Below are 14,257 nucleotides of genomic sequence, written 5' to 3'. Positions count from 1 at the left end.
CTAATACGTGTGGGTCGGCTGTAACTTACACCAGGTTTTAGTTTATTCTACTATACGTGGGTGTGTTGGCAGGATGTAAGGAATGTGCCTAGTCCTGCGATGGTCTGCTCTTGTTAAGTTCGACACATACAACAACAGAGTTACACATGGAGTAAAACAAACATACAGAAACAAAGATTAGGGATACACTGACAAGATACTACATGTCTCTCCGCCCTAACAATGGGACTCGTTGTCCACAAAGAGGCATGGCGGGCTGCATGGCTCCAGAGGGTTGTTGACGTCAACTGCCGAAGCTATGCTACAAGCCTCCTGCAATGATAATGCATAGCCATCTCGAGACAACTCCAATATAAAATGTTTTTTCTCAAAGTTGGTGGGTGAAAAAACGCCACCTGTTGGAGGGATACATATTTTTCACCGAGTTGAGTCTCTCTCTTCCTACATCCGCTAACTTCCGGCATATGAATTATGTAAATTGTCATCAGGGACTATCTAGAAATTCTTAACTTTTGTCACGGGACTCGAACTTTATCCCTCTGTGGAAGGTTCAATTTGTAAATTTATACTGGTTGATTCTTAAGATAATAGACCTAATAATTTACCAATAACAAATGTGAAGTCAGACAAATACAGTAGGCTTTTTTCCCTTTCTGAATAGCACCATACAGTCTTAGACACTCCCTCGGTGTGGCGCAAGAGACTTGACTCGCAGCTTCTAGTTGGGACTCTATCTACACTTGAGACATCTCTGTACATGGGGTTAAAGACGAAGCATGGATCAAATTCAAGAAAAAACAAGCAAGGAGGTCGATATTTATCGTGACACATGGGTCCGCTTCTTAGGTATGCAATAAAAGTGGTGTTTTTGGATGTCTTGAACCAGGGGGATGTCCCCATCACGCTAAGAACAAGCGTAAACTAGTAGAACAAGCTCGAGCTGGGTTGCTAGCTCGTGAGCTATTCAGTTTTACGGCTGAATTTGAACGACTTATAAATAGATGGCTCTATACTTTACGTGATATTGTTTTGTAATGGCTGCATTCGACCAATTCAAAGCTCAGCAACCCGATCAAATACCAATGTATTCAAATAACGTTAGCTAGCAATCTAATAGCTGCCTTCAAACAGCTAGTTAGGTTAGTGGGTTGGGTAAATTGCATGGCACTTCCTAGTAGTGATTCATTATTGACAAATAAGTAAATGCTCATCACATATTTAAGCACGAGTTCCATTGAAATGATACAATGTCTGGAATCTCAGCGTAGTAGGCCTGATAGCTACATTTAATATAGCTGTCCCTGCATTGCAATACCATTACTCCATACTGACATCGGATTCAACTGTACAGAGGATATCTGTTCCTCATTGTTATAAGGCAATCAGGTTGATTTCAAGCTAAATGGGCCTTCTACATTTATTTTAAGGGATCAATAACACTAGCCATTGTACAATGCGTTGACATTTTCTGCTGGGTTCTTATTGGCTGGGGGTGACATTGAAATGTGCTATGTTACTAAAATAAACCCCAGGGCCAGCTGCAAATTGGTGACTGTTATGGCCTGCATGCACAGCTCTCTATCTCCTCTAACACTGACTCTGACTGGTTCTCTCCTTGCCTTCTCGCGGGCTTTCTCACACACGTAAACATTTAGCATACAACTACTTCTTTATGTTTATCAAATGAAGCATCTTTATAGCATTATAATGAACTCCAATCAATTATTAAGTGTATTGTAAAGCACATTCAGTAGCCTACATAGTTAGAAATGACAATGTTTGAGAATCTGTTCAGAATGTATTGTTGTTCTGCTGTATGAGTAGCGTAACCTCTCCCAGAAACAGATTCACTGAAGTAACATAATTTTGTTTAGTGCTGCCAGTGTGTTAGCACAAGCAGGGCTCTAAATGAACTTTTTCTTTGGTAGGCTGGTCCCAGATCTGTTTGTGCTTTTGAAACCCACGTCAGTGTGTTGCTAATGGTATAGCCCATAACCGGGCTCATCTGATTGCAAACACACGTGACTGCCCTCTTTGACAACTTACAAACCAGTTGAACCATAGAAAAAAAAATACATTTCAAGCTAGCTGTGGAGTGAGTTTACAGCACGTTCTTAACTCCGCTACACTATCATTCTCGCTCCTTTTGACACCAAACACGACATTGGCATGATAATGAGTGGCGAGAATGACTCGAATGTCAGATAAACAGACTGGGGTACTCAGGCTATAGCACTGATGCTCCCAACTTATAGCACTGGTGCCCCCCGCACCAAACAGTATAGGAGCACTATAAAAGGTTATGCCTATCCTAACTTTTGAAACACATCTCCTGGAGTAGCTAACCAGTACCTTTCCTTTCTTCCAATATCATTTTAAACCATAGCCTACTGGTCATTGGTCACGTTACCAGGTTGTTAGCCAGCTAAGTAGCCTTACCAGGTAAAGGTACACCTGTCAGCAACGGGTGTAGCTGAATAGCCCAATCCACTAATTTGAAGGGGTGTCCACACACTATATACAAAAGTGTATCTCTCATATAACCTTGTGTCGTGTGTAAAGGCCTACAGACCTGACACTGTGTAATGTTTTCCCACAGGGTGGCAGTACAGCTTCAGCAGCAGCCAACACAGCAGGAGGAGCTGTGTAAGCGTCTAATGACACACCAAGGGCATTATTAGTCATTCCAACCCTGTTGGAGCGGACAGTGCATATTGCTCCAAAGGTCACCGCCCATTCTATGGAACGAAACGTGTCAGGGGGGTTATTGCTACTACCCACAGCCCCAAACAAAAGTTAATATTAATGTAACCCCTTTTACATGGCAGAGGTCCAAGAAGGAAATTTGGAATTATTATTCTAATACATTTTGTTTTACCTCAGGCCCCTAGCTCTGATCCGGTGGGGGTTGACAATGATTTGTTTAGAGGCCTCTCCCAACAGTGAGGCAGTTAAAGCCTTAATTGCGCTTGTATCTTACCCTGTCATGTCGTCTTGTGCCCACAGGCTATGCCAACGAGGTGGGAGAGGCATTCCGTGCCCTGGTGCCAGTGAGTGCTGTATGGGCCACATATGCAGTTGCCACCGTGTATGTTTCCGCTGATGCTGTGGACAAGGGGAAGAAGGCTGCCGTGGTAAGGAAGGAGGACATTTTGTAAAAGCAAAGCTCTGTTCTCATTCTTATCCTGTCTTCATTTGTATTGATATGAGCTACCATTCTTTTAAGGGGTCATGGAATTATTGCCCCGTGAAGCATTTATATTATGAACTTGAGTTTCCAAAAATGTAGAGAACACATACTTCCAAATGACATTTGCTTTTTCAACACATACCAAAGTAAATGGAGCTTTTTCAGAAAATCCCTAGAGAATGTGTCATAGAACAAAACTCAACTCCCACACTGAAACATAAAGTGGTCTGAAGCACAGAATGTCACACTCTATGTCTATCCCTGTGCTGTAGGAGCATGGTGACAACCCAGGGAAGACAACCAAGGTGGCTGTAGCAGTGGTGGATACGTTTGTATGGCAGGCCCTGGCCTCGGTCGCTATCCCAGGCTTCACCATCAACCGTGTGTGTGCCGCCTCTCTTTACCTCTTGGGCAGAACCACGCGCCTGCCTCTCTCCGTACGCAAGTGGACCACCACTGCCATCGGCCTCTCCACCATCCCCTTCATCATCCACCCCATCGACAGGTTTGTGTTGGTCGGTGAGGGTGTTAGATAGTGGAGAAAATCTTTGTCTGAATGTGTGCCAGATATGTGACAGGGAGGCAGTGAAGGGGTGTGTGTTCGAGAACGAGAGCATGATAAAGGTGTGTGTGTGTTTGAGAAAGAAAGAACCTGAATGTGAGCGGGAGGAAGAAATAACAGTAGCGTGTGTACTTTGGCACGTTTTCCCATCAATGTTTATGGTCCCAAGTGTGCCAAGGTATTAGCCTACAGTTAAATGTCTCAGCCTGAATGTGTTCCCCAGCTCATTGAGAGGAGAAATCCACACATTACCTTAGAAAACAGCATTACATTTTTTAAATCTATGCATCATTTTAAGTGTCCAATTAGGAGTTGCACACCATAATGTATTTTAAAAAATGTATTTTTTTAATGTGGTGTTAGATGTGTAGCCACCATTTTTATTTATCTGAATCCATTGTTGAAGAGAGGTAGGTGTATTCAGGGTCTGGTTTTTAGGGAGGGATGGGGCATTCCCCATCTTGGCTTCTGCCATCCCCCAGCTCTGAATGGCTGGTTATATTTAATTCCCGGTGCGGATGGACTTCCCCCATCTCTGGTATGCATTACATTTATTTACAGACATAAATAACAGATAATTTGCTTCTGAAGACATTTCTGTTATGTTTTATCACATGAATGGTTTGATTAGTCTGGAAGCCCGCAATTTGGGCAGCACATGGCTTTTCTCAAACGGCTGATTGTTTAGTTGCACGGTTGTCAGTGAACAGCAGTTTAAATAGGTCAGCATGCGATTTCTGAAAATATGGGAAACTCCAAATATTGACTCCACCGTTTACAACTGGCTGTGAGATATAGCCTACGCCCATTTTGCGGTGAGTGCATAGCACATTCATATCTATAGGCTTATATGTACTTGATGATGTCTGTAGGGAGCCAGGAGACTTAAAAAAAAAATAAAGTCCCCCCCCAGTGTTTGAGGTGAGGTCCCATCCTTGCTACATTCTAACCTTAAAGCCGTTCTCCTTCTTTGTGCTCCACAGGGGAGTGGACTTCCTGCTGGACTCCAGCCTGCGTAAGGTCTACGGTCAATCTGCAGGAGAGAGGCATGACTAATAAGCACCACGACCACCCTGCAGCCTGGTCCTAGTGTCCCTGGACCGGGACAGGTTAGCTCCACCAGGAAATTGACCCCACCCACCCTCTGTCCCAGACAGCACTTCCTCCCAAGCCATCTGAAAACTCTGCTGATCACTCTACTGTAACATCACTGTGAAGCATAAAGCCAATACAGCAGGGTTACTCCACTCCAGTCCTCCAGGGCCACTACTGTCTGCCACTTGTCTATGCCCCTCTGTTTATTCCCATCTTTTCATTTTAAACTCCAAGTTAGGGGGACCTATGTTTCTTTGGCCAGTCAATGACTTAGAATCAGGGAGAAAAGGGATCCAACAGACAGTGTTGCCCTCCAGCACTGGAGTTGAATACCTGTGGCTGCTACTGGCCTGCAGAGCCCACCTGTTAATTTTCAGACCTCCACTTGGCTTGTATCCAGGTAACTCTTGATGTTAGCCATATTTGGGAATATTCGGGTCACTGTCCTTAGACCTGGCATTAAGGACCTATTTTCATTACATGTTAACATTACCGTTGTTTTTGTTTATTTCTGCCTCAAAAATAATGTCTTGTACGGTTGTCTGTCACTTTGAATAGATATGTACAGAGTATATTGTGATGCACTTTTCAATGTTCAGTCTTGAGATTAACCTGAGTGCTTCTTGTCATTTATTACAGAGGTGAACCGAATAGATGTAAGAATTCTTGAGGTTTTGGTTGGCTCTAAAGATTCAGTTACTTTGGTAGCATCTAAGGCATAGAAAGTACTGTAATAGTTGTGTAACATGCCCTATGCAGAAAGCATATGAAGGGAATATGCATAAAATACTGTAATTATTGACAAAGATTTAGGCTACTCTGGAAGAGAACCCATCAGTATACAAAGCTGTGCTGCAATATGCAAGGAATCTTGAGTCATCTTATTCAAAAATGGGAAATGCTATTGGAATATGTAAATCAGGGCGCTCCAATTCTGTTCCTGAAGAGCTACTGTTGTGTATGTTTTTGTTCCAACTCTAATCTAGCGCACCTGATTCTAATAATTAGCTGGTTGATAAGCTGAATCAACTGGGGTTGGTTTTAAAACAGGTTGGAGAGCCCTGATGTAAATGAATGTGATATACTGAATTGGGAAATGTTGCCAATTGTTCATACACCAGAACAAATATTTAGCAATAATTTTCATTTATCTTCTCAGTTATAAGTCAACTTCTGTATTTTTAATATATTGATTACTTAAAAATGTTTTGTCACCAAAAAGCAACATTTTTGTGATAGTTTGAATGTTTTTTTCTAATTATTTCCCCACAGTCACATAATAAATTTCATATTTCGATATCAATATATTTTCATGCTGGAAACAAGGGAATGTTTAACTGTTGTTCATTTCATAATATGTTTGTTTTAGCCTTAAAATTCAAATATGTTTTCAAACCTACTACTGATGTACATTTATATTTTCTTTTAGTTGTCAGAGAAATTGAAAAAAATGTTCTTTGACAAAATAATTTATCATCGAAAGTGAAAGTAATACTGCAATGGGCAGCTATTTAGCTATCCCCTACTCTGAAACTGTTTAAAAATATATACTGTCGAAAAACAATATCCTGTATTGTATACATTTTTTTTTTCCTGTGCAAACAATTGAACATATTCAACATGTTTTCAGTTTATCAGTGAGAATACGTTTCTTCATATGTATTCATTTGACACTTGTTTAAATGAAACGGCAACCCCTCATACGCAGCCAAAACACTGTCGCAAATACCAGTAATGTACTTGAACCTTCATAAATCCATACCACAGTACACCATTCCTCATGCTGTGGTGTCAGGAAAAAAAGGAGTAACTATGGATGTGTTATGACACACTCATTGGCAACAAGTAGCACAGAACTGTCTCAGTAGCGTTCCTCTGGGGAATATGATTGACAACTCTCCCGAAGAGATATTGTTGTGTAATTGTGTTCGTGGTTTGACAATAAGGTCTAACAAGTTGTACAAATTGCTGTATTGGTTTTAAACAACATTGCACATATTTTTCTCAATGCAGCCAGTCACAGCTTTCATTCCCAGCAGATTGTACGGCCACAACATAGATTTATCAATAAAATGCCCACAGTGCCACTGTCAAAGCCAATCACATCAATCACCTCAATGAGCCAAGATTCTAGTTTAAGAAATTTGTCGTGATTGAGTAAGTGATCCACAGCTGACAGCAATTCTTTTGATTAGGTGCATTAGCTCATAAAAAGTCCAGGTGGTCTGAGTGCTGGTATATTGTCAGAAAGATGTTGTTTATCCACAGTGTGCTGTTCTTGATGCTTGTGCCCACAGCTGTGGCCCAAACAGGTATGCTAACATATTTGGTAACTTGCTAAATGTTTGTACGATCTGCCTCGATAATTTTTAAAGTTTGGATTCATTTTAATTTAGCTAAAATGGAAACCAATTAAAAGTTGGACGACATTCTAAATGGCTAGTTAAAATGACTTTCAGTGACACTCCTTCCACCTACTGTAGGAGTTCCACGGATAAGATACAGGGTAGACCAGTGGACCATCACTGTGGAGACTCCACAGCCCTATGACTCAGATGAGCTTCAGCCCTATGACTCAGATGAGCTTCAGCCCTATGACTCAGATGAGCTTCAGCCCTATGACTCAGATGAGCTTCAGACTTATGCCTCAGATGCGCTTCAACCCTATGAGTCAGATGAGATCCAACCCATTGGACCAGACAAGTCTCTTGGTGCCAATGAACAAGGTGAGCTGATGTTTTCTCATTCACTCAATAATCCCCTTTAGTGTGTTTGCAATACTGTGGTTTGTAGTTTAGGCCATTTGACTCATTGAAAAACGCGATTTTTATTTTTCAGGTGCGCTGATTGAGTCTCCAGTCTGGGTTCTGTTTCTTGTGGTCCCTATGGTGTTGTTGACCGCTATGGGAGCTCTGGCTGTGGGTTACTACCAGTGTGTGTGGAGGGGAGGCAGACTTGGCTACCGGCCCCGCAGAGACCTCTTGACAAACGTTTAACCAATTTGCTTTCTGCTCTGTTTGGTTTGAAAATAAATTGTTGCTAATAAATGTTTGTTCCCTGACTCCTGCATCTTGTAAAATCATACTGCTGTGTATGTCCATTACATGAAACAAACACAAGACCTCGTAGTTTCCTGATGTCAGTGAATCGATTACTACTGGGACTGCTACATGGCACAACGCATGTCAAATCTGGACCTAGGCACTTCTAGGTTGTCAAAATGGTTTTCTTTGGGATAGAAATGTTCGCCTTATGTTTCTGTTATGTTAGGGTTTGTTGGTAAGCTGTCATTTAGGACAAATTCATTGACTTGTTTTGGTGTCGCATTCAGGTGACTGACCTGATGGTGCTCCTGATTGCGAAACACTACTGTGATAACGACTGCAATCCAAAGGTTCTTTATTTGATGCTGATTTTCAGAGCAACTTCAAAATATACCCTTGCATACCACCAGGGGTCGTTTTGTTCTATTACTAGGGTATTGGCTTTTAAACATTCTGCATATAGAACAGATGGCATGGGACCGCATCAGAAGCTCACTACCGTTTTTTTTTCCTTCCCTCAAACTCTGCTCCCAGGCAGTCGCTGTCTTTATTTTCACACGGTGGTCTAGCGTCCCTCATTATCAGAACTGTTGCGATTGGCAGGTTGAAGAGGTGTGTCCATGTGACTTGTTTGTGAGCTGAACGTCCCGTCTCAAATCCCAACACATTCATCATGCGGCTCACCCGACCAATTATTAGGAGGCCCAAGGAGAAAGAGTGCTGATGAATTGAATTAATTTTCCCATATGTGATGGCTGTGGGTGTGTTCACAGGCGCTGGGAAAAGGGGAGCATTGTTCATCTGTCACTCCGATAGCCACATCCCTCTTTGATTTGTGCCTGGGTAGTGAAGGCCAAGAGAACCCCCCCCCCTCCCTTTTTCGCTTCCATCCACATACCTCAAGTCACTCCCCTCATAATACATTTAGGAATCAACTGTGCCTAAAATGACTTAACCGCAGCTGCTCTCTGTATTATGTTTGTAAAGACATATTTACCACAGGCCTACCCTGACACAAAATAAATCAAATAGATTAGAATAGGCTAGAACATTTTGTTCACGGTAGATTTATAAACGGGTGAGTTCATGGACAGATCACACATTATTGCCCTCGATTTTGAGGTCAGCAGAAGGCTACGTTTGGGTGGCAGTGTGTGTCGATTCATTAACATCTTTCTCCCTCAGACCAAAAGTGGGGAAAAAAGAAATGGCGCATATGAACTGACCACAAACGAAACGGGGGAAGGAAAACAATTTTTTTCCCACTAATTGGTCTTTTCACGTCAGGTCATTTTCAGAACTGATCTGATTAGTCAAAAATATCAGAATTGGCTGCCTGTGTAAACACTAAGCTAATAAACTTTCGGCTTCATATTTAAAAATGGTGACCTTACATGGACCTTCAACTGGGTAAGTCTACTTTCACAATACATTGCTTTTGTCAAGCAGACAAAAAAATATGTATATTAAATATACCGTACAGTCATCCCATTTCCCAAGTAAAAATAGCCTTTCAATGACAAACATTCCCAGTAATATTTTTACAGTATTACAATGCTCAGAATTGTTTCCTCTTCTCTCATCACTAACTTCCTGGAAACCTGAAAGAACAGGGTGAGTTGGGGAGGAGCTTATATTCATGAGCTCACCTAAACTGACAGCTCTTTGAAATGTCTTTGTGGTTGTTGCCAGGTAGCAATGTAAACAATGGGCCACATGTCATTCCAAGCCTAAATCCTATGCCCCAACCCTATTTTCATTGCAAAATACTCTCATGGTAAACAGCTGATTATGGAGGATTGTAATATCAGACAATAAGCAGGAAAACACTTGCATTTCTATTGTTTTGTAACTAATTACAGAATACAGTTAACTGATACACTTCAAATCAAATTTTATTTGTCACATACACATGGTTAGCAGATGTTAACGCGAGTAGTGAAATGCTTGTGCTTCTAGTTCCGACAGTGCAGTAATATCTAACAATTCCCCAACTACCTAATACACACAATTCTAAAGGGGTGAATGAGAATATGTACATGTAAGTATATGGATGAGCGATGGCCGAGCGGCATAGGCAAGGTGCAATAGATGGTATAAAATACAGTATATACATGTGATATGTAAGATATGTAAACATTAAAGTGCCATTATTTAGAGTGGCATTGTATAAAGTGACTAGTGATCCATTTATTAAAGTGAGATTGAGATTGGGTCTCAATGTAGGCAGCAGCCTCTCTGAGTTAGTAATTGCTGGCCTTGAGATAGAAGCTGTTTTTCAGTCTCTCAGTCCCAGCTTTGATGCACCTGTACAGACCTCGCCTTCTCGATGGTAGCACTGTGAACAGGCAGTGGCTTGGGTGGTTGATGTCCTTGATGATCTTATTGGCCTTGCTGTGACATCGGGTGCTGTAGGTGTCATGGAGGGCAGGTATTTTGCACCCAGTGATGCGTTGTGCAGACCGCTCCACACTCTGGAGAGCCTTGCGGTTGAGGGTGGTGCAGGTGCTGTACCAGGCTAAGATACAGCTCGATAGGATGATCTTGATTGTGCATCTGTAAAAGGTTGTCAGGATTTTAGGTGAGAAGCCAAATTTCTTCAGCCACTTGTTGGTAATCAAGCCCACTAATGCTGTCGTCTGCAAACTTGATGATTGAGTTGGAGGAGTGCATGGCCACGCGGTCATGGGTGAACAGGGAGTACAGGAGAGGGCTGAGCACGCACCCTTGTGGGGCCCCAGTGTTGAGGGTTAGCAAAGTGGAGATATTGTTTCCTACCTTCAACACCTGGGGGCGGCCTGACAAGGTCCAGGACCCAATTGCACAGGGCGGGAGTTGAGACCCAGGGCCTCCAGCTTGATGATGAGCTTGGAGGGTACTATGGTGTTGAATGCTGAGCTGTAGTCAATGAACAGCATTCTTACATAGGTATTCCTTTTGTCCAGATGGGATAAGGCAGTGTGCAGTGTGATGGCGATTGCGTCGTCTGTGGACTTGTTGGTGCAGTATGTAAACTGAAGTGGGTCGAGGGTGGCCGGTAAGGTGGAGGTGATATGATCCTTGACTAGTCTCTCAAAGCACTTCATGATGACAGAAGTGAGTGCTACGGGGCGGTAGTCATTTAGTTCAGTTATTTTTGGCTTCTTGGGTACAGGAACAATGGTAGCCATCTTGAAGCATGTGGGGACAACAGACTGGGATAGGGAGCGATTGAATATGTCCGTAAACACACCAGCCAGCTGGTCTGCACATGCTCTGAGGATTCATCTAGGGATGCTGTCTGGGCCAGCAGCCTTGTGAGGGTTAACACGTTTAAATGTTTTACTCATGTCAGCCACGGAGAAGGAGGGGGGGGGGGCGCAATCCTTGTTAGTGGGCCACGACGGTAGCACTGTATTATCCTCAAAGCGGGCAAAGAAGGTGTTTAGTTTGTCTGGAAGCGTGACTTCTGTGTCCGTGACGTGGCTAGTTATCTGTCCTGTAGACCCTGCCACATACGTCTTGTGTCTGAGCCATTGAATTGCGACCACCTTGTCCCTGTACTGGCATTTCGCTAGTTTGATTGCCTTGCAGAGGGAATAACTACACTGTTTATATCCAGTCATATCCTCAGACCACTTTCCATGGTTAGATGCGGTGGATCGCGCTCCAATTAACTTCTTTATAAACGCACTCACCGAGTCGTCGTATAGGACAACATTGTTCTCTGAGGCTGACCGGAACATATTCCAGTCCGTGTGATCAAAACAATCTTGAAGCGTGGCTTCCAATTGTTCGGACCAACGTTGAATGATTCTCGTCACTGGTACATCCTGTTTGAGTTTCTGCCTAAAAGATGGCAGGAGCAAGATGGCTTCGTGGTCAGATTTGCCGAAGGGAGGGTGGGGGAGGGCATTGTATGCATCCCGGAAGTTAGAGTAGCAATGGTTGAGGGTATTGCCCATGCGCGTAGCGCAATCAATATGCTGGTAGAATTTAGGTAGCCTTGTTCTCAAATTTGCTTTGTTAAAATCCCCAGCTACAATAAATGCAATCCCTGCATATATGGTTTCCAGTTTGTATATAGTCCAGTGAAGTTCCTTGATGGCCATCTTGGTGTCTGCTTGAGAGGGAATGTACACAGCTGTGACTATAACTGACGAACAATTCTCTTGGTAGGTAAAATGGCCGACATTTGATTGTAAGGAATTCTAGGTCAGGTGAGCAGAAGGACTTGAGTTCCTGTAAGTTGTTATGATTACACCATGAGTCGTTAATCATCAGGAATCATGTTGTCAAGAGACAGGACATTGGCTAGTAGTTTACTCGGGAGAGGTTGGCGACATGTATGTATACAGAGCCTGACCAGGTGGCCCCTTCTGCGGCGGCGTTGTTTTGGGTTGACTACAGGAATTAGACCCATTGTCCTGGGTGGTGACCCAAACAGAGGATCCGCTTCGGGAAAGTCGTATTCCTGGTCGTAATGTTGGTAAGTTGACATTGCTCTTAAAAAATTGTTGAGACTCCTGAGTTCCGATATATATGTCTATATCTCAGTGCCTTCGGAAAGTATTCAGACCCCTTGACTTTTCACACATTTTGTTAGGTTACAGCCTTATTCTAAAATGGATTAAGTTGTTTTTTCCCCTCATCAATTTACACACACCCCATAATGACAAAGCAAAAACAGGTATAGATGTTTTGCTAAATTATTACTAATAGGAAAAGGTAATAACATTTACATAAGTATTCCGACCATTTACTCAGTACTTTGTTGAGGCACCTTTTGGCAGCGATTACAGCATCGAATCTTCTTGGGGATGATGTTACAAGCTTGGCACACCTGTATTTGGGGAGTTTCTCCCATTTTTCTCAGCAGATTCTCTCAAACCCTGTCAGGTTGGAACGTTGCTGCACAGCTCTTTTACACTCTAGATATGTTCAATCGGGTTCAAGTCCGGGCTCATGCTGGGCCAGTCAAGACTTTTCCAGAAGCCACTTGTTGTCCTATAGGAAGGTGAACCATCGCCCCAGTCATGATGCTGCTACCACCATGCTTCACTGTAGGGATGGTGCCAGGTTTCCTCCAGACTTGACGATTGGCATTCAGGCCAAAGAGTTCAATCTTGGTTTCATCAGACCCGATAATCTTTCTACTCATGGTTTGAGAGTCTTTAGGTACCTTTTGGCTAACTCCAAGCGGGCTGTCATGTGGCTTTTACTGGGGATTGGCTTCCGTCTGGAAACTCTACCAAAAAGGCCATATTGCTTGAGTGCTTCAGAGATGGTTGTCCTTCTGGAAGGTTCTATCTCCACAGAGAAACTCTGGGGCTCTGTCAGAGTGACCATAAAAACCCAGCCATGAGGCTGGAATTGTCTGTAGAGCTCCAAGACAGGAATATGTCAAGGCACAGATCTGGGGAAGGCCACTTCACAGAACAGTGCAAACCGGCTATACCCAGAATAGAAAGAGGAGTGAGAGGCCCCGGTGCACAACTGAGCAAGATGACAAGTACATTAGAGTGTCTAGTTTGAGAAACAGAAGCCTCACAAGTCCTCAACTGGCAGCTTCATTAAATAGTACCCGCAAAACACCAGTCTCAATGTCAACAGTGAAGAGGCGACTCCGGGGATGCTGGACTTCTAGGCAGAGTTGTAAAGAAAATGCCATATCTCAGACTGGACAATAAAAAGAAAAGATTAAGATGGGCAAATTGACACAGACACTGGACAGAGGTAGATTGGAAAAAAGTGTTATGGACAGACTAATCTAAGTTTGAGGTGTTCCGATCACAAAGAAAAACATTTGTGAGATGCAGAAGAAGTGAAAAGATGCTGGAGGAGTGCTTGATGCCATCTGTCAAGCATGGTGGAGGCAATATGGTGGAGGCAATGTGATGGGCTGGGGGTGCTTTGGTGGTGGTAAAGTGGGAGATTTGTACAGGGTAAAAGGGATCTTGAAGGAAGTCTTTCACTCCATTTTGCAACGCCATGCCATACCCTGTGGACGGTGCTTAATTGGAGACAATTTCCTCCTACTACAGGACAATGACTCAAAGCACAGCTCCAAACTATGCAAGAACTATTTAGTTAAGAAGCAGTCAGCTGGTATTCTCTCTATAATGGAGTAGCCAGCACAGTCACCGGATCTCAACCCTATTGAGTTGTTGTGGGAGCAGCTTGACCGTATGGTACGTATGGTAAGAAGTGCCCATCAAGCCAATCCAATCTGTGGTTCAGGAAGCATGGGGTGAATCTCTTCAGATTACCTCAACAAATTGACAACTAGAATGCCAAAGGTCCCTCCAGCATGACAACAAATGTTTACACATGTTAAGTTTGCTGAAAATAAACGCAGTTGACAGTGAGAGGACGTTTATTTTTTGC

At 43.0% G+C, this 14,257-nt stretch overlaps 1 protein-coding gene across 1 annotated transcript; it reads left to right on the top strand.

Moving 5' to 3' along the window:
- The first annotated feature begins 683 nt into the window (after window positions 1–683).
- mtfp1 (mitochondrial fission process 1) lies at window positions 684–6,413 on the top strand. Its single transcript, XM_064942786.1, has 4 exons — window positions 684–846; window positions 3,007–3,134; window positions 3,463–3,695; window positions 4,736–6,413. Exons 1-4 carry the CDS (start codon window positions 777–779, stop codon window positions 4,806–4,808), a joined length of 504 nt encoding a protein of 167 aa, XP_064798858.1. The 5' UTR covers window positions 684–776; the 3' UTR covers window positions 4,809–6,413.
- Window positions 6,414–14,257: the final 7,844 nt, after the last annotated feature.

The sequence above is a fragment of the Oncorhynchus masou genome, chromosome 28 (assembly GCF_036934945.1).
Source record: "Oncorhynchus masou masou isolate Uvic2021 chromosome 28, UVic_Omas_1.1, whole genome shotgun sequence".
Classification (NCBI taxonomy): domain Eukaryota; kingdom Metazoa; phylum Chordata; class Actinopteri; order Salmoniformes; family Salmonidae; genus Oncorhynchus; species Oncorhynchus masou.
The sequence above is the reverse complement of the archived record's forward strand: the minus strand, read 5'-3'. Positions and strand labels throughout refer to the sequence as shown.